At 52.7% G+C, this 23,923-nt stretch overlaps 8 protein-coding genes across 8 annotated transcripts; 5 read left to right on the plus strand and 3 right to left on the minus strand.

Annotated features, from left to right (window-relative positions):
* Positions 1 to 231: 231 nt before the first annotated feature.
* On the plus strand, positions 232 to 1,166 carry Z517_06410 (uncharacterized protein; the record flags this gene model as incomplete). Its single annotated transcript, XM_013428149.1, has 2 exons — positions 232 to 611; positions 665 to 1,166. The coding sequence occupies 2 exons, from the start codon at positions 232 to 234 to the stop codon at positions 1,164 to 1,166; spliced, it is 882 nt and encodes a 293-aa protein (XP_013283603.1).
* Positions 1,167 to 3,074: 1,908 nt separating this feature from the next.
* On the plus strand, positions 3,075 to 4,320 carry Z517_06411 (uncharacterized protein; the record flags this gene model as incomplete). The annotated part of the gene is made up of 2 exons (XM_013428150.1): positions 3,075 to 3,635; positions 3,688 to 4,320. 2 exons carry the CDS (start codon positions 3,075 to 3,077, stop codon positions 4,318 to 4,320), a joined length of 1,194 nt encoding a protein of 397 aa, XP_013283604.1.
* Positions 4,321 to 7,283: 2,963 nt separating this feature from the next.
* Positions 7,284 to 8,060, plus strand: Z517_06412 (uncharacterized protein; the record flags this gene model as incomplete). The annotated part of the gene is made up of 1 exon (XM_013428151.1): positions 7,284 to 8,060. The coding sequence occupies one exon, from the start codon at positions 7,284 to 7,286 to the stop codon at positions 8,058 to 8,060; it is 777 nt and encodes a 258-aa protein (XP_013283605.1).
* A 1,115-nt stretch (positions 8,061 to 9,175) lies between these two features.
* Z517_06413 (uncharacterized protein) lies at positions 9,176 to 10,291 on the minus strand (the record flags this gene model as incomplete). Its single annotated transcript, XM_013428152.1, has 1 exon — positions 9,176 to 10,291. One exon carries the CDS (start codon positions 10,289 to 10,291, stop codon positions 9,176 to 9,178), a length of 1,116 nt encoding a protein of 371 aa, XP_013283606.1.
* Positions 10,292 to 13,174: 2,883 nt separating this feature from the next.
* Positions 13,175 to 14,452, plus strand: Z517_06414 (uncharacterized protein; the record flags this gene model as incomplete). The annotated part of the gene is made up of 1 exon (XM_013428153.1): positions 13,175 to 14,452. One exon carries the CDS (start codon positions 13,175 to 13,177, stop codon positions 14,450 to 14,452), a length of 1,278 nt encoding a protein of 425 aa, XP_013283607.1.
* Positions 14,453 to 16,122: 1,670 nt separating this feature from the next.
* On the plus strand, positions 16,123 to 17,943 carry Z517_06415 (uncharacterized protein; the record flags this gene model as incomplete). The annotated part of the gene is made up of 4 exons (XM_013428154.1): positions 16,123 to 16,897; positions 17,018 to 17,135; positions 17,267 to 17,368; positions 17,499 to 17,943. 4 exons carry the CDS (start codon positions 16,123 to 16,125, stop codon positions 17,941 to 17,943), a joined length of 1,440 nt encoding a protein of 479 aa, XP_013283608.1.
* Positions 17,944 to 18,986: 1,043 nt separating this feature from the next.
* Z517_06416 (uncharacterized protein) lies at positions 18,987 to 19,939 on the minus strand (the record flags this gene model as incomplete). Its single annotated transcript, XM_013428155.1, has 2 exons — positions 18,987 to 19,643; positions 19,829 to 19,939. 2 exons carry the CDS (start codon positions 19,937 to 19,939, stop codon positions 18,987 to 18,989), a joined length of 768 nt encoding a protein of 255 aa, XP_013283609.1.
* A 428-nt stretch (positions 19,940 to 20,367) lies between these two features.
* Positions 20,368 to 22,086, minus strand: Z517_06417 (uncharacterized protein; the record flags this gene model as incomplete). The annotated part of the gene is made up of 1 exon (XM_013428156.1): positions 20,368 to 22,086. The coding sequence occupies one exon, from the start codon at positions 22,084 to 22,086 to the stop codon at positions 20,368 to 20,370; it is 1,719 nt and encodes a 572-aa protein (XP_013283610.1).
* Between the last annotated feature and the right edge of the window lie 1,837 nt (positions 22,087 to 23,923).

Genomic DNA, 23,923 nt, shown 5'->3' on the forward strand with positions numbered 1-23,923 from the left:
CGCGGAGCAAATCTCTGTTACCCAAGGCAGACGCTAGCCAGGCATCACGCAGACTGCGGCTCTCTCTTTGCTCGTGTCAAAGTTGTTCTTTAATGCTCTTGCAACGAAGGCAAAGGCTGCGCCCAACTTCGTCCTCGAGGTTCCAGCGGCTCTTGCAGCCTTAGCTCCTTAAACGTCTACCAAAAACAAATCTACGTGTACGAGAAGGTACAGCTGCGGCACCGTTCGCAAATGTCGCACAATAATGTACCGGCAGCGGTCTCCCCCTCAGACCCAACGGCCCATCCCACAGGAATATCCAGTCCGACGACGGAAAAGTATCCAGCAGATACCTCTGCATTCCAACAATATCCCGAAGTGGTGACTCAGCACCATACCCAGCCTCACATGCAGCCTGACTCGATCTACCAACAACCACAATACCCTTATGGCAGTGGCTATGCAGCAGAAAAGGGCGTGGCCGTATCACCACCTCCCAGACCTAATCCCTGGGGCCTGTCCCCGCTGGCATTTGGATTGCTGATAGCAGCGATTACCGCTGTTGTGGTAGGCGGCGCAGTAGGCGGTGGTGTGGGCGGGGCACTATCAGGAAACAAATCGGACTCATCCAGGTAAGAAGAACTTGTACTCGTACATAGATGATGGGTATGCTAACACAATTAAGTGCACAAGTCTCAACAACGACCGTCACTTCAAGCATAACAACTTCCCCAACAACCACCACCTCTGGTCTGCCAGCTCCCTCATCACTGGAAAATTTCGTTGTTCCCGAACCCTACTATGTCAACACGCTTGAAAATCCTGGCTGCGCAGACGGCAACTCCCGCATCGACGTCCAGTACGACACCTCTTTTGACCTCTTTTGCGGCGTCGATATGCTCAACCACGTTGCCGATGAGAACAACCCAGACTTACAGGTTGCTGATATTGTGGGACTGTTTGCCTATAGTCTCACGGATTGTCTGTACGCTTGCTCGAGCGCCACACACTTCGCACAACTTTATGGCCAAGATGAGGCGGGTGGAAATATGCAGCCCTGTGTCGGGGTAACTTGGACATATCAGATGGCACAGAGCAATTCGTCAAATTTTGCTAATTGTTGGCTGAAGAACGGAACATCGACTGGATTTCAGTGCAATACATGCATCAGTGGCAAGGTGGTTTAACCCTAGCCCTTGTCCTTGCCCTGACCCTGACTCCGGAACTCTGGTTTTCCGCTTCCTGTTCGAGAGGGCGTCCCCGAGAGAGCGCGGCTGGAGAAAATTTGGACGTCCAACTGTTGTTATAATATCGTGAGAGCCTCAATGATATCGCTTTAACTTGGGATGACAACAGTGTACGAGGTATAGCAGAGGCGAATCTGTCAAATGTAAATAAATTCTACTCAGCCGACCACTTGCATACTGTGTACCTGACCAATAGGAAATAATGCCGGATCTCCGCTAATTATTGACTACTGATTCAGATACCTCGCCTAGTCAAGTGGCTAGCAATCAGCTATGACTCGCGCGACCCACACGGCATCCACCTTCATTTCCCCCAGTTCATTCATCACTTGCTCGTAGTTTTGTCTTTGAACTCACAAATATCTGTTGAGGAACTTGTTTATATCGCACTCACTTGTCTTCTCATCTGACCATTCTCTATTGATCCTATTGGTCCTTCAAACCTTCGACCGCATGTATCGCCCCTTGAGGCAGTGCACCCTCACAATCGACTGCCTCGACAACCTTGATTCACTGTTAAAGCAACACTGCGCTTTCTGTTGTGTGGTATAGATTCTGTAGGTGAATAGTCAGAGCTCTAGCAAATACCATTGCAGGGTTGAGTTGGGTTGTGGAAGAGCACGTCGTCGATACTCATGTATGTGAGGCGTGTAGAGTGTAATGAGGAATTAAGAATCGAAAGCTCAAGACCAACCAGACCAGTTGGGTTCTGACTGCCAAATGACTTACCCGCCAAGAGTTTAACCTCTAAATCAACAGCCCCGCTGTTGGCCGGAACCCTTTTCCTTCCTGCATCACTTCGCGGAGCATTCCAAGCAGATTGTCGAAAAACTTCTACGGTCTGGCGGGTCAGTCACCACGGGACAACTCTGTTTCATGCATGCTGGCGTCAAAGAGCAGACAGTCTTGAGATTACTCAAATACTGCTCGACAAGGGTTGTCCGATGAATGTCTTGGAATACCAGAACCATCCATTTTCGTTTGAGAACCTCAAGCACATGGGGTTAGGAACTTCTCTGCATGAGGCCATATTACGCCACAACCCACCCATGGCTGACTTCCTCTTGCAGCATGGACTTGACCAGGATATCCGGAACACCAACGGATTTCTACCGATCACTCTGGCCCAGGCGGCCGCCCTGACATCAAATAGTCCTGCTGCTGTAGCAGTCCGGGATATCTTGCTAACTGACATTTTAAAACGTAAAACTCTGGCCGCGCAAGTCAGGGGCTGCAACCTCCGGTTGATAAAGCAGGACTTGTCCTTCGTATTGACAGTGGGACGCTCGGCTGGTTGGCGGATAGGGTTATACCAGAGCACTTCGGTTATCTGCAGTATTACAGCGGGATTTAATGTGGGCGTATGTTGGAGTGGAGACCATCGCGGATTTACACAGGAGTATACCAATTAAATCAATATGGAAACAAGCAACATGAGGCGCTCAGCAATCTAGATACCATCCCTGGCATGTTCATCCGGTGATACCTTACCTACCTACAGAGGTAAAGGTACTGCTCAAGTACTGTTTGATACATTTGTCCATTGTAGTAATTCCACGACGCCGCTTTCAAGCCGCCTCCCCATCTCTGGGACGAGGGGACTTTTCTTTGTAAAGCGGCGGCACTCTAGTCCCAAAACGGAAGAAGGCACGAGTCGATTTCCCAACCTTTGGTTATCCAACTTCATTACACGTTTATCACTTACAACTAGTTTCTCCTCGAATTCACACGGATTTCCTTCTTCTGTACACTAATCCCTCTCGCCTACCTATTGCGCTGTTCCCGTTGAGCCCTCAAAAACTCAACCAGACGTATTGCCTCTTCAAGCAGGGAGTGCTCCGTTCAATCATGAGCGACTACGGAGAGGAAGCACCACCTCCCGATGCCGAGGGGCTCGATCGACCGGACGAGCACGAAGACGAGCTTGACGACCTGCATGACGAATTCCAAGATCCACAACCTGAGCACGATGCCGACACTCGACCAAACGCCGCAGACGACTCGGACGATGAATCGCTTCTCTCTGAAGTCGACGAAGCCCAATTTGCGGATTTCGACCCCAAAGCCGTGGAAGTCGCGCCCGATTTTGACACACTGAACAAGTCCATTAAAGTGAAGAAGAGGAAGCGAGCCGAGGGTGAGGAGTCTGCGCCGAAGAAGAAGAAAGAGCGGCGAAGGGAGAGGAAGTCACGACGGGCAGAGAGCGAGGCTTTGTCTGGCCGCGACGAGGTCGAGGGTAAGAGGCGCAAGCAGCCAAAGGCGGCGGATGGCGAGCCGCGGAGACGCGAGCGAGAGGAAATCGACGAAGAGACTCTGTCGCCTGAAGAGCGCAGGAGACGGGCGTTGGACAGAGCAATGGACGCCGCGGTCAAGAGATCATCAGGCAAAAGAATGAGAAAGGGCGAGATCGTAAGTCCTCAATAGTAAGGCGTGCCAACCTCCAGTACTAACAAGTCCTCAGGACCTCGAGCAAGCAGCAGATGCGGAGATTGAGGATCTACGGAACCGGATGATAACGGCGGCTGAGACCGACGGAGATCTGGTGCGACAAGGTCTGCCTGCCTCTCAGAAACTCAAGATGCTGCCCGAAGTGGTGAGCCTGCTAAACCGGAACACATACGTGCAATCTATCCTCGATCCGGAAATGAATCTGTTGGAGGCAGTGCGGTTTTTCCTCGAGCCTCTTACCGACGGCAGTCTACCGGCGTACAACATCCAGCGGGAACTATTCGCGGCGCTTAGCAAGCTGCCGATGAACAAAGAGACTTTGATCTCTTCTGGTATCGGCAAAGTCATCCTGTTCTATCGCAAATCCAAAAAGGCCGAACCAGCAATCAAACGACAAGCCACCAAGCTCATGGAAGATTGGTCGAGACCCATTCTGGGTCGTAGCGACGACCACACCAAGAAAGTCTGGGCCACGGCAACTTATGACCCAACCAGGAGACGAGAGACCGCACCGGCTGCTGCCATTCCCAAGGCAAAATCCACCATTGCTCCGGGCGAGAGGGTGAGCAACAGGGCCAGGGTCCAGACGAGTCACTTGAACTTTCACATCGTGCCCCAAGTCTCGTCTACTGTTCCACATCGCTAGACAGGGAAGATCTCGGTGGAATGCACCTTCAAATTCGGCTTCTTGGTGGGTTTGGGAGACAACGACACGTCATCGGTCGTGGTTTCAACGGCATACGTCTGTCTCAGCTCTGCGATTCATAGCGTTGGGAAAAGTCCCTCTAGCCCGTCTGGGACGGCGGTTCGTATTGAACGATGAATCCAATGGTATTTTGACCTTTGAAAGTTGTCTTCACTTGCATGTTTTCGCGATGGCAATGTTCTTCCCCTCCATGAGTTATCCATCTCCCTCACGCGGTTTTCACTCCGGCACCATGACATACTGGCATCTCGACCGTTATTTTAGGTCCACCCAATTCTTACTCATGAATCTCACTCGCTGTAAGTGCCATGTCCGTCCCGCAACGATATCAGTCCCCCTGCATGCGACCGTTTTTGCCAGCCGACGGCGTTGTTGCGTCGAGAAAAGGGTAAGAACATCCGAAAAAGAGAGGATCACAACATAATGATGTGAGGGACGGTCCTGGAAACTCTTGTAACGACCTGAGAAATTCTCCCGCGCGACTTACCGTCATACTGATTTGATCGTAGAAATCCGGAACGCTCCTTGTCTCAGAGGTTTCACCGCTTTATCGTCGTGGTGAAGAATCCAGACTCGTCTCCCACCGCACCAGTGCAGGGTTGCAAAGTCCCCCAAGTCGACCTGGCTCATGGAGATGGTCTGCGGAAAGCTACGATCTTTCACTTCTGTTGGCCGGGCAAGAGACTTGGGTATGCAATTTTGGCGTCCTCTTACTCGAGAGACCAACCGATCCAGTGGTACATGCCCGGCTATGTAAGTGGCTGCGTGTTCCGAAGGCGAGGTTTTCTCGAAAAGCCGTATGAGAGGAGCCTCAACGTTTGTCAAATCGTTCAGTGTGCGGCAAGAACTGTAGGCCGTATCCCTGTCGGGGGTCAGTGAGGCGGCAAGCCACCATCTCACGATCAAGTGCGTGCTGTCCTAGTAGGTCTTTCATCGAGGAAATGGCCTGCAGTGGGGTTTATTTCGCTGGAGCTGGATCAGCAGGAGGAGTACGAGCATTGTCGACTCTTTTCACCAAGTTCAGTCGCTCACCTGGCCTTCTCAGCCTTGCCTACCTTCAAGCGCGCCATCGAACGCGCAGGACCTGTAGTCAAACTCAGTCAGGGGTGTTCCCCCTCAGCGATACTAGAAGATGTGTCCTATCGCCATGACAAGTGCCAATCAACAATCCTGGTCGATACCACGGTCCAAACATGTCCTTTGTCTCCAGCACATCATGCTGTGTCGAGCAGACCAGGCACACGCCCGGCAATGGTGCAGGCATGAACTTGTCCCGTGAATGACCACGATCCTCGAAAATAACGTCCTCTAGAGAGATGCTTCCAACCCAAGGCCGTTTACGCCTATGCGACCGACTTTAATGTTTGCATTAACAGGGGCCTAGCAATAAATCGATTAACAAGCGCAATAACTCTTCGAGTCTCTCGGTTCGAGGTGGTGCGCTCGCGCGCAAGAGTCCTGTCGCCGATCAGTAGTCGGAAAAGGTCATTGTCGGCAATAGCATATCGTGGCGTTGTAGGTCTGCGCATAGTTTCTTTCCAAAACAGTGTGTGTTCGCCGAGTTCCATCGTGTTGCGGAAGGTTGGATAGGGCAGCTGAATCTTTCGTGGCAAGACAATGACCACCAAAGGTTGTTGACGGGCACATCCTTCCGTCCCGTTTTCGAGTGTCTCCACGTACGAGATCTGTGAGAATGATTTTCAAAGTCTCCTGATGTCGGACGCCGAGATATAATACTTCTCTCACAAGGACATCAAAGATTGCCACAATTGTCTGGGGGTGGTCGCCGAAAACATGGAACCTGCCTTTTCTGGAAGTCCCAAGGGCAGCGAGTTCTCATATGTCACACCATCGGAGGGGTGAAAGTAGGTCAGAGAAGCCTGGGGCCGCCTGGAGCCCGCCTGGAGACGACGTTGCGCAGCAGGGGCATTTTCAAGTGTGTCCCGAGAGTATCCCGGCTCCTCCGTGGAGATGCTAAAACAGCGCATTTTCTTATACTTTTTGCAACAGCTGCACCCCTTTCTATCGGCAAAACATTGGGCTGGCTCGTCGTCATTTCTCGTAGGGTAGCTTGTGGCAGGGCTTCAGAGGGTTCCTTGTTGTCGGCGGGTGCTTCCGGGCGACTTGATGATCAGGTTTCGTCTCAAACAACCCTGGCTGATGATTATTCAAGCGAAAAAAGAGACTGGCGCCAATGGCCGGTGAGGGAACTTTGTATGGCCAACGCTGTGATTCGCCGTCAGTGAAACCCGAATGGGGATGGGATTTGTTGGTGGGAGACGCCGGCATCTCCAGGCCGTTGCCTGATGTCATGGGCTCCAGAAGCAGCAGAAACGAGAGAAAATACCCGTTTCGACCATTTTGCTGGAATAGGCATCTCGCTCCGTCTGGTACAGAACCAGCAACCCGGCCACATTGGGAGTGATTGAGCTCATTTCAACTTTGTCTGCTTCTGGTACTTCTGCCCTCTGTGAAATTGAGAGAATAGACACAAAGACAAACACGAGATCCGAGACAACTCCCTGCATAGAGTGTTGCTGTGTAAGGACGAGTTTCGAGAAGAAATTGGCTCAAACGCAGGCTGACTGATGCCGCACTGGTACCAAGCAGGGAGCTTATTCATTTACCAGAACAGCCATCCCAGCTGCGGCGAATCACACATCGGTTCACCACTTCCGGGCTTGCTTCGCACTCCCACTCTGTGGGTTTTTACTAGCTTCGCTACGTCGAGTTGTACGCACGGCGACTATATATCATTGACTGTTCGCCGTCAGCTGCACCTGCATTTTCCCTTCACCACCATCCCCAAGCAGCATCCAACATATTCAGACGACAAAGTCCCGAAGTCGCCCCTCATCCATCCACTATACCACCTCACCACCTGACATCATAACACCGCAACCATGAAGCTCCTCACCAAGGAACAAGAAGCAGAGCACTACCGCGCGACCCTCAAAGGCGGTACAATTGGCGGTCTTGCAGGTCTCGCCGTCGGTTTCGCCGGTGTCGCCTTCGCCCATCGCCGCTACCATTTTTTCCGCAACCTCACTCTTCCCCTCAAGGCATTTCTCGTCACATCCTCCGGCACCTTCGCCGGCATCATCAGCGCCGATCACTATTCCCGTGCCTTCGAAGCATCGCAAAATCCCAAAGAAGTCGAATTCCGGCAGCGTCAGTCCGAACAGGCCCTCTTGGAGAGAGCGAACAAAACATGGACCGAGCGGGCAATGGACTTTGGTCGCAAAGAGCGTTATAAGATCGTCTTCGGCTCGTGGGTCGGCTCCATGTTCGCGGCGTTTGCCCTGGTCAACAGAAACAAATATCTCACTGGCCAGCAAAAGATCGTGCAGGCAAGAGTGTACGCCCAATTCCTGACAGTTGGTGTCTTGATAGCCACCGCCGCATTCGAGATCGCCGACCAGAGGAGCGGGCAGAGCAGGTGGGAGACGGTCAGATATATCGACCCCACTGACCCCGAACACAAGCGTATGTTGGAGAAACAGGTCGAGAGAGACACCACGAGCCAAGGCACCGGCAGCGGAAACGACGACCTGTGGAAAGAGATGGTTGAACAGGAGGAACAGAGATTGAAGGCCAGGGAGGAGTATGAGAAGGAACATCACAGGAGGCACAAGAACGGCAACGGAAAGAAGAAGCAGGAGCAAGAGCACAAGGAATAGAGCACGGCAGCTATCCAGCTTTCAGCGATTCCTCGGAGGAGACGTCTACTTTTCGAAGGAAGCGTTGACACTGAAATCAATGGTCTTGCCAAAGGACCCTACGAACCCCAGTCACGATTTGAGACGCTTGACGACTGGTTCATCTGTGTACAATACAACAAACCCCGCCGATATCAAACATTTCCGACAAATGGACCTTGCCAATGTTTGGGCCTTTGTTTCGAGCCTCAACCCCAACCAAGGGTTCAACACTATCTCTCTATATCGCGCCGCTTCCATTCAACAACACCAAACTTGGGCATTTGACGGAGTAAAAATGGAGTATATATCTCGAGTGCAGCATCGAGAAAAGGAGGGAGGATCCGGCGTTTTTGACATGGACTGGATCTTGGTTGTATGGTTGAGCACAGTGGCCATGTATGTGTTTGCGCCAAAAACTATTTCTTTTTCCTTTTCCCCCTCGTTTTCAGACTGGAAAATCTGGTGAGAGCGAGCAGCGAGCGAGCATATTACATCGGGGGATAAATATCCTAGTTTTACTTTAATGTCAGAGAGGAAAAGAAAAGAAATGCAAATATCAAGTATCAAATATCAAATATAACATAAAGCTTGGATATCAACGAGTATAGTTTCCTCGCTAACACGCAAATGACACTACTACAGCTCGGACGAGGCAGTGGAAACGAAGTATACATAACATGTTCACATTCATGTCCATAGAGATCTAAACATCTAATAGCGCTCGAAACACCGTCGCATGCTCTACTGTGGGCGGCATGTCTGTTTGTACAGATAAGGTAGTGCCCAGAGAATATCCCCTTTCTGTTATATTCGTACACTCTCGCCGAGGTGGTACAGGTCCCAAGACGTCCTCAAGTCCAGATTCCGGGCACGGACCTGAATGCAGCATCAAACCCCATAGACTCCTCAATCAGTTAGTCAGCCAGTTAGTCAAAATGGGACCCAGGCAGCTTCGGCAATGCCCACGACCCTTAACCTACAAGTCTGCGCGCAAAATCTGGGGAATACCTGCAGTCCGGTCGTCATTCGCCGCCACTTTTCATGGCGCCTGCCGCCCAGCCCAGAAACATGAATCCGCCAGTTCCCAGGAGATGCTAGCCCCGGGCGAACTCGTGCATCAGCTCTGTGTCCAGCGACAGCCAGTCCTGCGCGACCTGCAACCCTCGAATCCGCTCCATCTCGATCCTGTGCCAGTCCCACTCGCCGCCTGCTTTGTCGCGGGCCGCGGTGAGAGGAGCGAGAGGTGCCGAGGACAAGATGGCTGTGCTGGTCTTAGCGGCCGCTGTCTCGAGCTTTTCGACGATGGTATCGGCGCTGCGTAGGGTCGCCGGTTCCGGAATTGGAGCAGCCAGGGGGCCTTCTAGAGGCGTGGAGATTACTGATGGTTCGGAGGACGGTCCTGTAGTGGTGGTCGAATCACCCTTGTTGGTGGGAGGCAGAGGATCCTGAGGCGGTGCCGTCATGGGCTCCGACTCCTCTGATGACGACGACCATGAAGACACTTCTCTCTGTTCGGACTTGTCTTGCTGGTCTGCGCTGGCACTGCTGTTTGCAGGCTTGCGCGGCAACCATCCAGCTGTGGTAAAGCACCGTTCCGGAGACACAGTAAATCTGCCCTTCTTAACCACGTACTTGCTCAATGCCGACGCCAGGAGGACTTCTTGCTTTCCGCTGCGCAACGCAGGCCGGATGAACCAACTGCCCACCACAATCCACTTGTTGTCCCACGCAAGTATCCTCGAGCGAACCTCGTAGCGCTCGTATGGTTTGATCTCCTTGTGGAAGGACGTGTGGACGCTGCCCAGTATCACATTCAGCGCACCCCTGTGGCCTTCGCGCTCGAGATGCTTATCCCCCTTTTTTAAGCCCGGGATCAAGAGCTTCGTCATGAGCGCCGTTCGGCTTTCGTCCAGGTCGACGAAGTAGGTGCTGTTAGATTTATGCAGATTGTAGTCCGTCTCGAGCAGCGGGGAGCGCGAGAAGATGGAGACGGGTTCGAAAAGAGGGTGTACCGAGTCCGACAACTCGGACTGCGATTTGATGGTGCGCTGGACCCGCGCTTCCGTGTACCAGTTCGTGAACATGCGGTAGAAGAGGCGTGCGTGCCAGGCCAAGGGAAGTGATTTGAGGTTGACCAGGGCGAAGAGAATCGCGAGCGTGCGCCACGACAAGAGAGACGAAAGAGACGGCATGGCGATTGAGGAGGGCATGACGGAAGGAGTGAATTTCGTATGAAAACAAAGGCTGGGAAAAGAATGTGCTGGACGTTTTTATACTCTATATTGACATTATGAACCAGAGGAAATCTTGTGCAGCCGTCTAGCAAGGATGATACCTAGGTAGACACCGCCGTTGTCTATTTTGTATGTATTACAAAAGGTCAGTGAGAATTGAGGGGCGAAGATGAGGTGAACGGAACGCAGCCTGCGAGCATTGCGAAATGCGGAGAAACTATATGCCGTGGAACCGAACTGAGATATTTGTCCGAGGCACTCAGAAAAAGCACAGGTACAACCAAGTATCCTTGGGACGAAGAGGATGTCGCCTTTTTGTGGACGAGAACCAAGGTCCAGACCTGACCTGTTATTGAGCATTGTTTTGCGCTGGGATGTAGGTCAGCCCCAAACCCTGACTGAATGTCATTGTTACCATCCCACGGCACAGGATGGTGATTGATGCTCCCTTGAGAAGATTTGCCAGGATGCGCGATCTCCCTGAGAAATCCTCTCATGTCCGAGGTTCTAGGAACTCGAATGCACCATTTGCATGGGGTGAAGTGGTCACCATTGCGTGCAACGATCTGGAAAACGCTTCATCCAGGATCGCACTGCCTTAAGTCAGTTTCTAACTCAGTCGATCGTCTCATGATGCCAAGTACTCGTACTTGTATGTAAGTACTCCGCAGGTCAATCCTGACCCAAAATTCATTTCCGCGATTCTAGTCGTGTGTTCAGCCGTTGCACTTGGCAGGAAGACTGCTGTGCTTTGCTTGGAATCAGCTGGCGCATGTGGCGGAGACGTGGGCGGGTCGCGGTCAGGGATTCCTTTGCTTCTTGTAGGACCGCTCGAACAATGTATTTGTACCTCCTCGTGCCTCATGTAGAGGTCACCCTTGACAAGCTGGAACTACTTTCCAAGGTTGGCTTGATCGGACAAAAATTCATCAAGGACGGATCACTGCACAGACCTCAAGTGGCGAAATGTATGAATATGTTCTCGATACGAGAAACGTGTTCACCCGATCCAGACAGGTAAATACTTGTGCCCTGGGCATGAATCCCCTGATCCCTTGGTCCAGGCCATGTCCAAGACAATCAACATTCCACTCCACTGATGTCTCATACGAACAAACATTCCAAACAGCCTTACCAGTGAAAGCCGTGTACGAGGCCTTTTCATGGCCAGGTCAACTGACGGATGAATGCCGAGTGTACCGAGTACTTGTACCTATTATGTCAAGACTACCGAGTATAGCTACTTTGGTGCCTGAACATGACCCCTGCCGCAACTGCGCCTCCCGATCTGGAACAAGCTCTGCGTGCTCTGCCAGCCACCCAGTTTTTTGTGTCCGTGATATCTTCACGCGACCTCTGTAAAAATGCTTTGCGAGGCCGGTACTCAACCACTCCTTTGCGTGGTCCGAGAATGGAGCTGGCGGTGGCAAGCTGATGGTTGCTAGCATCTGTTAAGCAGGGACAGAGCAAAGGTGGGTGTTTCAAGCTGGTCGACCTGGAGAAATTCCGAGCCAATCAACGCGGTGGAGTCTCGGATCGAGGCAGCTGGGTCTAACCTCATACGGAATAGGGGCTTGTCGTCACGCGGCTAACCATTGGCTGCAGTCGACCGCATGTTTCCCTCCCCCTGATCATCCCATCCAGCTCTCTCATTCTTCATTCCTGGCCCTTCCTTTTCCCTCTTCTCTCCCCACACCCACCGCGACGGCCTGCTTCAGCCTCCTCCGACCATCTCAGGAGACCCGTCCGAATTGGTCTGGTTTGATATTCCCCTGCGTCATTCCGGAGCAACTTACGATCAAGCCTTGTCCGCATCTCCTATCGCCCCTAACCGATCTATGGGGTATCTCGGACCAATCTCCTATTCCGCAGCTCTGTGCTTCCCATCGAGGTCCACATTCTTCTCACCAGCTCCTCTGTCCTGCGACGAATCAAATATGCATGTCAACATTTTGTGTGAAAGAGCTGTTCAGCCATGTCTAAAGATCTCTTTGTTTTGAGCGGGCTGGCCGAAGCTCTCACTGGGCGCGGCCTTCTGAACAAGCTTGCCACTCCATAACCTTCACCCTGGCCGTCAGTTTGCCACGCGCGAAGGGTACGAGTAGAATGCTTTGCTGCCAATAGAATGCCGTGTTTCATGTACCCCTTGCACACCACTAACACGACCAGCATGGCCTGCACTGACCGGGGTACAGCTTTTGACTTGTCCAGGGGTTTTTGCCGACTTCCAGGTATTGTACAAAAAATCTATATAGAAGCCGGCCAAGACCTTCCTCCCATCTTGAGAGTTTTTCAGAGCTTCATCTCATCTCATTCATTTTTGTCTCGATTGTGGCAGGCTAGTCCTACATTCCTTTGTTGACCTTTGCACTCTTTACCCTGCCTGGTGCAGTACACACGTTCCTTTCAAAAAATCAGTTGACTCAGCAAGTCAGCGACCATTCCTTTGTCAGTGACAAACAGGTACTCCATCCCCATTCACTGTCCATTGCTTCACCAGGTGCTTTGTTTTTGCCCACTATTGTCGGTCTTCACACGCATTGTCACCCATCACAAGGCTGAGGCAGTTGCTTGTCAAATCCTGTTGGCTTTTGTGCTCGATTGTTTGGGATTTTCCATTGTCCTCATCATACGCCAAACCATTTTCCTTTTAAAACCTGCGAGTACTCTATTCATCTTGAAGTTCATCATCACCATATAAACACTCATCCGCTGTTGAAGATTCGACAACTCCAAAACATACCTCTGGCTCCAACATCCAACTGACCAAGTGTTTCAGTGCGATCCAGCCATTGCCCTACCCAACACATTCATTTCTATCTCCAAATTCGACTCAACATCTCTCTACCGACTTCGAAAATGGTGGTCTTTTCCAAGTCTGCGGCTCTTGCTGCGCTTGCCTTCTTGGCTGCAGCAGCGGATGCCCACATGATCATGAAGACTCCTGTGCCATACGGCAAATCATCTCTCAACAACTCACCGCTTCTCGCCGACGGCTCTGATTTCCCCTGCAAGCAGCGCTCCGGTGTCTACGACGCTGAGGGTGCCAGCAACGTCGCCGCCATCGGGGAGCCTCAGACTCTGAGCTTCCTCGGTAGTGCCGTTCATGGCGGTGGATCCTGTCAAGTCAGCCTCACCACCGATCTCCAACCTACCAAGAACTCCAAGTGGATGGTGATCAAATCCATCGAGGGCGGCTGCCCTGCGTCCGTCGCCGGCAATCTCCCCGCTGACCCCAGCGGCACTGGCGCCTCGACTTTCCAGTTCAGCGTACCTGATGGCATCTCCCCGGGTGACTACACCCTCTCGTGGACTTGGTACAATAAAGTAGGGAATCGTGAGATTTACCAAAATTGCGCACCATTTACTGTCACCGCGGCCAAGAAGAAGCGATATGCGCCAGCTCCGAAAACTTCAAAGCGAGCGACTAGCTTTCCCGACCTGTTTGTGTGCAATCTCCCCTCGATCAACGACTGCAGCACAGTTGAGGGTTTTGACTATCATTTCCCAGATCCTGGTGCGGACGTTCAACAAGCAGGAACGGGACCATACACGATGCTCGCAGGCGCGTCAGGTAACGCAGGCCCTCCTTCGCAGCCAACCAACTCCCTTCCAGCTGCTCAATCTCCCTCTGCGCCGGCAACTTCTGGTCCTGCACCCACTGGACCGCCATCCTCTGGACCACCTGCTGGACAGCCACCTGCCGGACAGCCACCAGCGTTTGCGAGTGGCAACGGTGGACAATACTCGGGATCCAGCCAGGCAACGCCCACCGCCGCACCTGGAAACTTTGCAAGCGGTGCATCTTCGGTACCTGCTTCCGTTCCTACCTCGTCAACTAGTGCTAACCCACTACAGGTAATTCCCGTCACGACTCAAGCCACCGCTGTGTCAACCGCTGCCGTAGCGGCTCCCACTGGCGCGTCTTCTGGGTCATCGAGTGGTTCCGCCGCCGGTGTTCTGACAGGACCTTGCTCCAACGAAGGATACTGGAACTGCATTGACGGAGGCAGCTTCCAGCGTTGCGCCTCGGGCAGCTGGAGTGCCGTCATTCCTTTGAGCGGCATGAAATGCTCTCCCGGGGTCGCGGCCAATTTCGCCATGACTGCGGCCAACGCGAGACGCTGGGCAGCCTAGATCCATCACCTGGTTGTTCACCCATCCGTCCGTCCACCATGGATATCTACCATCACTGTCTGACACTAGCACCCGTTGGAGAAGGGTGAAGAGTGATCGCTCGTGATATCTTCGTGGATATCAGAATTTGTTTGTGGGGAGGCTTGTCGGAGTGATGGCGCTTGAGAGGATATCCAACTTGTCCTGGCCATCACTCCATTTTTGCATGATGTTATGAAATTCCTTTTTAGCAATGTCTTGTTTTTTATTTCACTTCTTGTACGCCACGAGCGCCACGACGCATTACCAATGGAAAAAAGGCATCTCATGGGGGCAATTCTTTCATGGGCGAACAGGGGCGTTTGTGCTAAAACAACTTTTGTCACATTTTTCGGCAGGACGAGGTATCAGACCTGAACTGAAAAAAAGAGGAAAAACTCCTAGAGATCATCTAGGCCTTCGGGAGGCATGTATGCAATAGAGAGTCATCGGAGGATTTTGAGACGATTGGGTGGTGGGAAATGGCCACACGGATTGAGAGAAAGTGGGCAAATCTGTACAGAAGATTTGACGCCCTAGATAAAACGCAGACAATGACAAGAGGGTTGTAAAACCAAATCTTTGGTTCGAGAGTCGGATTCTTCCATGTTGGATTTTGAATGTTATGTTGTGATTGAATCGTGCTTCACAAGCATGACCGATAAAATATCTTGGCTCGATCTACTGGGCCGTTGAATGGCTGAATGGATCTCTTGTGCAAGGTATTGACGTTCCAGTAGCGGCCTCTTGGCTGGAGTAGATCCCACTTCACATGATATTTGTGTAATTAAGTGCCGTCCGTCACTGTTATCTCTCTGATAGTCCTTGTCTGGGATTTGTACCTCGTAGATTCTGGATCACGAATTGCTGGGGGGAACCATTCGGGACCATTCCAGCTGACAAGGCTGGGCACCTCAGGGGGCGTGAATTGTGAGAGCATCAAGACTGACTCATTGTTCTATGAAATTATCAACGATTTTCGATATCGAATGTCCCATTTCCCCCTCCTACCTTGTGGTTGTCCGAAGTCTCGAAAGATCACACCCGTCCTGCCCGACCTCAAGTAGCTCACGTCCATCTCCGCCCTATCGTAGTTCAACGTTCAAGAGAAGACAAACACGTGGGCATCGTCAGCTCGCCTATTGCAAAGCTTTCTCCATATCAGCACCAGCACCGGCAGCAGCACGTCTTTTCAACACAATGCATCGGAATATCCTTGCCGGCATCGTCAATTTTCTTATGCACATTTCTTTGTGCTAGAGATCGGGGTTTGTATACTCTTTCCCGAGCAATCCTCGCCAGCTGAAGAATTTGTGACCGGGACTGATTGGCCTGTTATCGAGACACACGGACCAATGGTTTCTTGTTCGACTCTCACGTGTGTGCTACTTCGTGTCAAGCTACTCTTTTGTAAAAGAGGGAACCAACACTCTACGGGTTTGACGGTGAGTGAAGCTTCATGGGAAAGCTTTTTTTCAAGCCCACTTGGGCCGAGGAATGCTTCGAGCTCGTTGCTTCTGGCATCCATAATGGAGTTCTCGTGCTCGATGCTATATTAACCTCTCTTCCTTCGCCTCGCTCGAGTCAACTGGTGAGTGAGTATTTGTTTTTGCCAGCTCCTGTCTTGCTTTGTCGTTTTATAGGTCAGAGCCATGGCTGTCCTCAGGACTCTGTTCTCCACGCTCGTTGCAGCGACGGGGGTTCTCGCGGCTTCACGGCCCTACTCGTCTGCCTACCTCGCGAAACAGTTCCCCCAGACGTTCACGGACTCGTACAACATCCTCAAACATGTGGGTGCCATCGGCCCGTACTCTGACCGTGTGGGCTACGGCATCGACCCAAACCCGCCGCAAGGCTGTGCCGTCGACCAGGTCATCATGCTCATGCGCCACGGCGAGCGGTACCCGGACACCACGACGTACGGGAGAATCAAAGCCGTGCTCGACAAGCTGGATGCCGCCGGCGTTTCCCAGTGGTCCGGGGACCTGGCCTTTCTGCACGATTGGACCTTCTACATCGACGACCCGGGCTTTTTGGAGCAGGAGACCTTCTCCGGTCCGTACTCGGGTCTGCTGCACGCCCTGAGACAAGGCACCGAGTACCGCGCCCGCTATGGCCACCTGTGGGACGGGGAGTCCGTGGTGCCCATCTTCGCGGGCGACTATGAGCGCGTCATCGAGACTGCCAGGTACTTTGGCATGGGATTCTTCGGGTACAACTACTCGACCAACGCGGCCATCAACATCATATCCGAGAACGCCACACGCGGCGCAGACAGCCTGACGCCCAGCTGCCCGGCCGACAAGAGCTTGCTGGCGTGCTTCTATGCGCAGAGGACTTTGCCCCAGTTCAACGTGGCGGCGGCGCGGTTGAATGCGCAGAACCCAGGACTCAACCTGAATTCTTCCGACGTGGTGCCCTTGATGAGTGAGATTGTTCCTCCTCCTTGTTCCCCAATCCCCCCTCTCCCTTTACCGGCCGGCAGAAGAAGAAAAGCAGAGTCACGAACTGACCAAACCCCTGCTGCCGGACACTCTTGGACAATAGGTATCGCCACATACGAGCTTCAGGCTCGTTCCTATTCACCCTGGGTGGATGCCTTCACACTCGATGAATGGATCGCGTTCGGATACGTCCAGGACTTGACTTATTACTATTGCTCTGGGTACGTCTGAAAATCTGGGGGGGGAGAATTATACGTCTGTGGTTGTCGTCTATATACGAACATGATGTCCCCTCATGGCACCGCTCCCCTCGACCAAATGAATATCCAGCCCTGACCCCGTTTTTTTCTAGTCCCGGAAACCCATACTCGATCGCGATCGGCCAGGTGTTTGCGAATGCGTCGCTCGCACTTCTCGAGGCTGGGCCAAGTCACGGTACCATGTGGTGGAACTTGTGAGTACCGTACCACCATACATATAGACCCCTCGCTTCGCGAACGTCCTTTTATATTTGTGTGTGTGTGTGTGTGTTATAGAGGGCTCAAAGGCTGACGCTGTCACCACTCCTTTTGTTTGTTTGTTAGCGCCCACGACGCCAACATCACGCCCGTCGTGGCGGCGCTGGGCCTCGACGTGCCCTCGTCGCCCCTCCCCAACGACACCGTCCCCTTCCCCAACCCCTACCGCGTCACCGACATCGTCCCCATGGGCGGGCACCTCGTGCTAGAACGGCTCTCGTGCAACGCGACCGCCGCCCCGACCCCTCAGGGAATCTACGTCCGCGCACTGATCAACGAGGCCGTCGTGCCCTGGCCCAAGTGCCAATCTGGCCCGGGCTTCTCGTGCCCGCTGGCCGACTACGCCGACATGGTCGCCCGCGCGCCCAACTTCGTGCAGTCCTGCAACATCTCCGCGCTGGGGTATGCCGAGTCCCTCGACTTTTGGTGGCGGTACAACACCTCCACCGAGTGGAACTTTCAGCACGGGAGTATTCCCTGGCAGCAGACGTATACGCATGTCAACGGATGATGGTGCTCGTAGGCACGGTCAGAAACCTCAGCAGTGCCTGGCTAGTGACGGGGAGAGTTGGTTTGGGTTGGCAACTTGGGGCTGAGGGAGGAAAGCTTTCATGGTGGTATCTCTTCGATTCTGCCCGTAGATGCTCAGCGATGAGCTGGATAGATCCTGATCGTAGTTAGATAACCAAGTCATTGTCCATACGAGGTACATACATGTTACATACCCAGTTCCTCGGCAGAATGGAGTAACATGGAATGAATTAAACAGAACCACCAAATCAATTGTTTTTCTCTTTTCCTTAGTTAACAAGAGACCAATATAAGAAAAAAAACCAGCACGGACCGATACATATTACATATTACATATTATGTATTCACCACCCCCGGAGCCTGACCGTCCTAGGTAAATTTCCCTGTCGCATACTTGTGAAATGCCTGCATGCCAGCCATGGACCATGGTAATATGATATAACCCCCTTGTCGAGATCGCATTAGGTACAGTAGATAGATAGTTAGCTAGCTACACGTAACGCGCGCGGGACGGTTTAGTCTTGTGGAATATATCATATCAGAGAGGACAGCTACAGAGAAAAACGAATTGAGATGCTGGGGAGGGACAGGACAGGACGGGACCGGACAAGAAAGGAGGTTGCTTGCTGGATTCCTCGTGTGTGAACAGGGACGGGGAAGGGGACAGGGACACAACAGATCTGTACCACGTACGGAACATGTAATTATTGTCCCTCTCCCCCTTTTGCAAAATGCGTAGATGTGCAAAGTGTATGTTCTCTTTTCTGACGATAGGCCCCGTCCTATCCTGTCCCTGCCGATAAAATATCAACATTGCTCGATTCTCTCGATGTGCAGTAAGTAAGCGCTAGACAGGAATTTCACAATCCACCATATCATGTATGTAACGTAGGTCAGTGTTTGTCTTTTCTCTTCACCATGCCCCGTGGCCATGACCGACATATCTCTCCCTCTCGATAAAGAACGATCGACTCGAAACCAGTCGTTCGTTCATTCGTTCGTTCTCCCGCGAACATACCACGATCAAGGCTTCGCCGTTGAACTCCTCCACGCCCGTTCAAAGAGCCCCTTTATCCTCCCGGCCTCGTCGGACTTGCCTATCCGCTGCTCCAAAAACTTTTGTAAATCATCCCAAAACTCCTTTGACTCGAGGACACTCGTCCTCGACGTCAGTACACCTTCCATGGGCGTGCCTTGTGCATCTTCTCTCTTGATTCCCGTCTGCGCAGCGCCTGTCCCTGCCGCCGCCTCCAATGCATCTGTTATGGTCTCGTGTAGCGATGCTGTGATGTGACTCTGAGGCGGGTCGGGAGCGCCGCCCATGATCATGACACCAAACTCCACATCGGACCCTGCAGTCAACCCGGACCCTTCCAGCGCCTCTGCAACGGTTCGTTTACTCGGTGGTATGGGCTTCTTGTTCAAGAGTAACTTGATCTTATCCAGATTCACCACGCTAGGCCCTCCTAGGTACGTTTGGATACGTTCCTTGAGAACTTGGATTGCCGCCGTCGTGGGCGGCGTCGAGGGAATCACCAGGGTCATGTTGGGATTGCGCGCAGATTTGAGGATCAGGGTGATGGTGGGTGTCGGAGGTTGGGAGCCAGGCGGTGGTTCGGGGACAGCGACTGATCTAGGCGGCGGCGGGTGTGGTGGTGTTGAGAGCTTGGGCAGGGTATACTGCTCATAAACAAAAAAATATCTTTGTTAGCACGGTCCAGGAACAATGTCATTCTGCAACAAGCGATCTGTATTCGTTCATCCTCATTCATCGCCCGCCCACCCGCCCGCCTTCTCGTGGCCGGGGCACACTTCTACGTACGCCCCCAGCCGTGACAACAGAAAATGGCGTGCGCAAGACTTACCGGCAACCGCATTTGAAACGTCGTCGGATCAAAGACATGGTCAGGCTGGTACTTGTTCGGCTTGTTGTCCAGCGACGTCAGAAACTGCTTCGCGAATTGGAGGTCGCCCATGTTGCCTGCTCGTGCTTGTCGCTCTTCCTCCAGACGGCGCAGGGCGTGTTGCAGAGCAAATGCTGCCAGATTGAATAGTAATGGAACCGTGAGCAAGAATGGACCTGACTGGACCGCGAAGGGTAGAAAAGTTGAGAGAATGTACGAGTAGTCGCAGGTGGGAGTAGCGCATCTGAAGTCCGACTGAACAGTGGCGCTGACATCACCGCGCGAGGCTGCACAAGGCTGAGACCTCTAAATTGCCCAGTTCAATACAAGACGATTTCAACAGGTATTACATTCGCAAAGAGAAGAAGAAGTACTGCATTAATTCTCTATGCTAGACATATCAGGTATGTAGGCTCAAGTGGTATCATCGCCAGAAATCATCATAAATTCCTTCACATCATGAATGCTAAAAGTACCAAACCATATTCCCGACTCCGACTCTAGAAGACAGGCACAATATTCTCATTATTTCCATCAGTTCCCTCCACATACCAAGCGTGATGTACAGTCTTCAGACTGCCGAGTCTCTTCAGACTGGTCGTGCGGCTGACACTGCCCATCCTGGAGACCCCCTGTCTTAAACTCTTGAACCGCGTGATCGGGGGTTTGTTTTCCCCGTTATTCACGGACAAGTGCTGCCCTTCGAGTTCCACTGCCTTGGAGCGTGGAACCACGTCAATGTGGTCGGGAACGCCGGCCTGAAACTCGCTGTCCACTTGCGTCACATTGATCTGAGGCTTGGCTCCTTCTTTCAGACTGTCCTGGCTGTAGATCGAGGCTCGATCCCGGAGGTCAACCATCTCGAAGGCGTCTTCCTCGTCCTTACCACCGACAAACGAAAACGGAGTCTGAGGACGATCTGTCGGGTCGGTGCCCGTGGAAAGCTTGGTGTAGTGGGCGTCTCGCTCGCTGCCGGGTCCTTGCATGGCGGTACTGATCATGTTAATCAAGGTGCCGGCGCTCTGTTCCCCACTCTGGCGTGCGAGTTGCTGACTTGGAAGTGGGGCGGCTGCTGATGATGCGGCTGTCTTGTCTTTCTTGCTAAGACGTCGAGAGAGCGATCGTGCGAGAGAAGAGTTGCGGAACAACTTGAACTCGGTCTTGTGGGCTTTAGCCACAAGGGGGGAGTCGTCTCGGTAAGTCGAAAGGTGGGAGTTGGACGCCCTGTACGTCGACGCCGACGGAGGGATGACGTCAATTCTGGGATAGGCCAGGTTGTTTCCGGGGGCATTGGGTTGAATCGAAAGACGAGGCCTCATTGCAGGGTGATTTGCCATAGGCACGGGTGCGGTTGCAGGACCTAATCCATTGGAACGGAGCTGGTCAGGCGAATCATGTGCCATGCCAGGCCGCTTGTATCTTCCACACTTTGTGCAGCACCGCGAGTGTGTCGACGACCCTGGTGAGCTTGAAGGGCCTGCTGTGCTCTCCGAGAGCCTGGATGAGTTGTGAGACACCTGTCCCTCAGAAACAGTCCGGGCGTGCGCCGCGGGCATGGGCGCTGGGGTGACAGTCGGAGGGGTCGATGTTGTAGCGTGGGACCTGCGTTTTCCGCACTGATTGCAGCCGTGCCCGCGTCCATTGCTTTGACCATTTGGGTTGCCGCATCTCCCACACCTGGGTGAGGTAGACGGAACATTTGGAGCCTCCGTAGGGTTGACAGGATCAGACGCTTGACGCCTGTACACCGGTGGAAGTGCGCCATCGTGCATGTCCTTCGCGACCTTGACGACCTTTGGTTTTTCCTTCTCCGCCGCAGAATTGGATCCGGGGTATGGCTTTCCATCGAGTCGGCGCAGATCGACTGATCTTTGGTGGTCGCCGTGAGGTCTCTGTGGCTTGGGACCCTGGATGGTCGCTTGGGAGGAGTGCTCAATAGGACTGGCCTCGGCGATCGGCGAGACTGGAGAGAAAGGTGATGTTTGTAGCGTGGCGGTCGCAGCTGGCCCAGGTCTGAAGTTGGGGGAGAATGGGTTCGTGTCAGGTAGAGGATCATTGTAGGAGCTTGGTAACACGGCCGTGCTGACATTCACGGGCGGCTGCGCGTCTTGTGGCAGATTCTCGTAGGGGACAGCCGTCTGGAGAGAGCCAGCAGAGCCTTGTGTGGTTGTCGGTTTGCCTGGGTAGGCGGGGGGAGGCGACTTTCTTAATTTGGTCATGGTGTCAACTGGCGCTTACAACTTCACAGAGGAGGAACAGAAATTATAAGGATCAGATATTTAGAACAAAAGGCCCAAGTAATAGAGACAGAAAAAAAAGACAAGGCGGGAGAGTTATGGCGGTGTATCAGAGTGAATGACGGTGAGATGCAGGATACTAGCGAAGACACCGGAGGAGATCGACAACGTCAAGATTCCCCGATGACGGACGGGTTGAGAACGAACGGAAATGCAGGAGCAGGAGCAGAGCTGCTTTGCAGAGGAGGACAAAGTGGGAGAAAAAAAAAATTACAGCAAGAGTGGAAGTCTTGTTGAACGAGAATGGAGATGATGTTGGGTCAAGGGTGGACGACAGGCAGATATGAGTGCCAGATGGAGTGCAGATGGACACCAGAATGGACGCCGATGGCTGATGGTGGTGATGGTTCCAAGGTTGGCTGCAGACCGGGTGTCTTGGTATTGCTTTGTTTGTGAAGCGAGCTATACTGCGAGAAGACGGCCATGACCTAAATCGCCTAAATCACCTAAGAATCACCTAAAAAATCAGTCCCTCTAGGCTATGCGTGAGCACCGAGCAAGGTTTTGGGCAGGGTAGGGCAGGACAAGGGCTAGAATCAAGGTAGTTGGACGGTGGCAGCCCGGCACAGCTCAGGTTTTGGACTAAAAATGACTTTGTAGGAATCAGGAATCAGGAGCCTAAAAGCCCGGGAGCCCAGAATCAAGGACCTGGGAAGCTACTCGGCTACCTAACGTCTTAACCCCAGGCCAGGCCAGGCCATCATGACTCCTAAAACCGGCAGTCCGTCATACCACATTCCATTCTCCAAGGCGGATTTTGTTGATGGTAACAACACCTGTTGAGTCTTAACAATCCAAGTTGAGGCAGGAGAGCAGGAGTTAGAGGTCTGCAGTGTCCATCTGGTGGTGAGTCTTGTGTGACGTCAAAGTGAGAGAAGAGGTACCTTGATTGAGCCGACAATCACCACCAATTTTCAGGTACCCTGCATTCACCTTCAGATCTGCACAGCATTTGAATACTTGGAAAAAGGAACAGGAAAGTGCCACCCACCCCTGCTAAATTGTGCCTGGGTGCCTGGGGCCCGAGGCACGATGCCTATCCAATCGCCAGTGGCTGCGCCACCCACGCCCATCGCCCCCCCTCCCCCAAAAAAGGGGGAGGAACCCGTCGCAATTCTCCATGCGGTTTAGCCTCGCAGTGTGGCTTATCCGTTACTATGTTAGGCACCGTCGTTGTGACCACGAGAAACATGGCTTGCCTAGTTGCTCGCCACGAGATTGGAGTACTCGTAACAGCATTGCCTTGATATCTAAGATATGCACCCCTCGGCCCAACCAAGCACTCGTGTTTCCCACGCGTACTCGTATCTGTGGAGCTTGGCTGGATGGGATGGCATGTGAGAACAACCACATACCAGTGCCGTGAGGAATGAACAAAGCACCACGTGTGTGATCGACCCTTATCATTGTTTCGAGGGAATCGATCCTGGTATAGGAAAACCATCAAAGGATGTCGTCACTTCAGTTCGGCCGGGTCAGCAAGATCATGCTGTGGTTTGGACGGATTCTCCCGTCACCGTCTTCATGCCTAACTCACTCATAGGCAGGATCCGTACAACCCGGTGTACCACATTTGGCCTGGAAACCCCGAGCTGACCGCCTGCGCAAGAGCATGATAGGCTACAGTTCCTCCCCAAATATGTCCAAGGAATGGGAAAATATTATTTCCACCACAGGAAGAAGGAAGGAGGGACGTCGCGTGACCCCAAGATACGCTGCCACCCTCTTCCGCTCTCGGATCAATGGCACTGACTGTAAC

Source organism: Fonsecaea pedrosoi (genome assembly GCF_000835455.1).
Source record: "Fonsecaea pedrosoi CBS 271.37 unplaced genomic scaffold supercont1.4, whole genome shotgun sequence".
In the NCBI taxonomy this organism is placed as follows: Eukaryota; Fungi; Ascomycota; class Eurotiomycetes; order Chaetothyriales; family Herpotrichiellaceae; genus Fonsecaea; species Fonsecaea pedrosoi.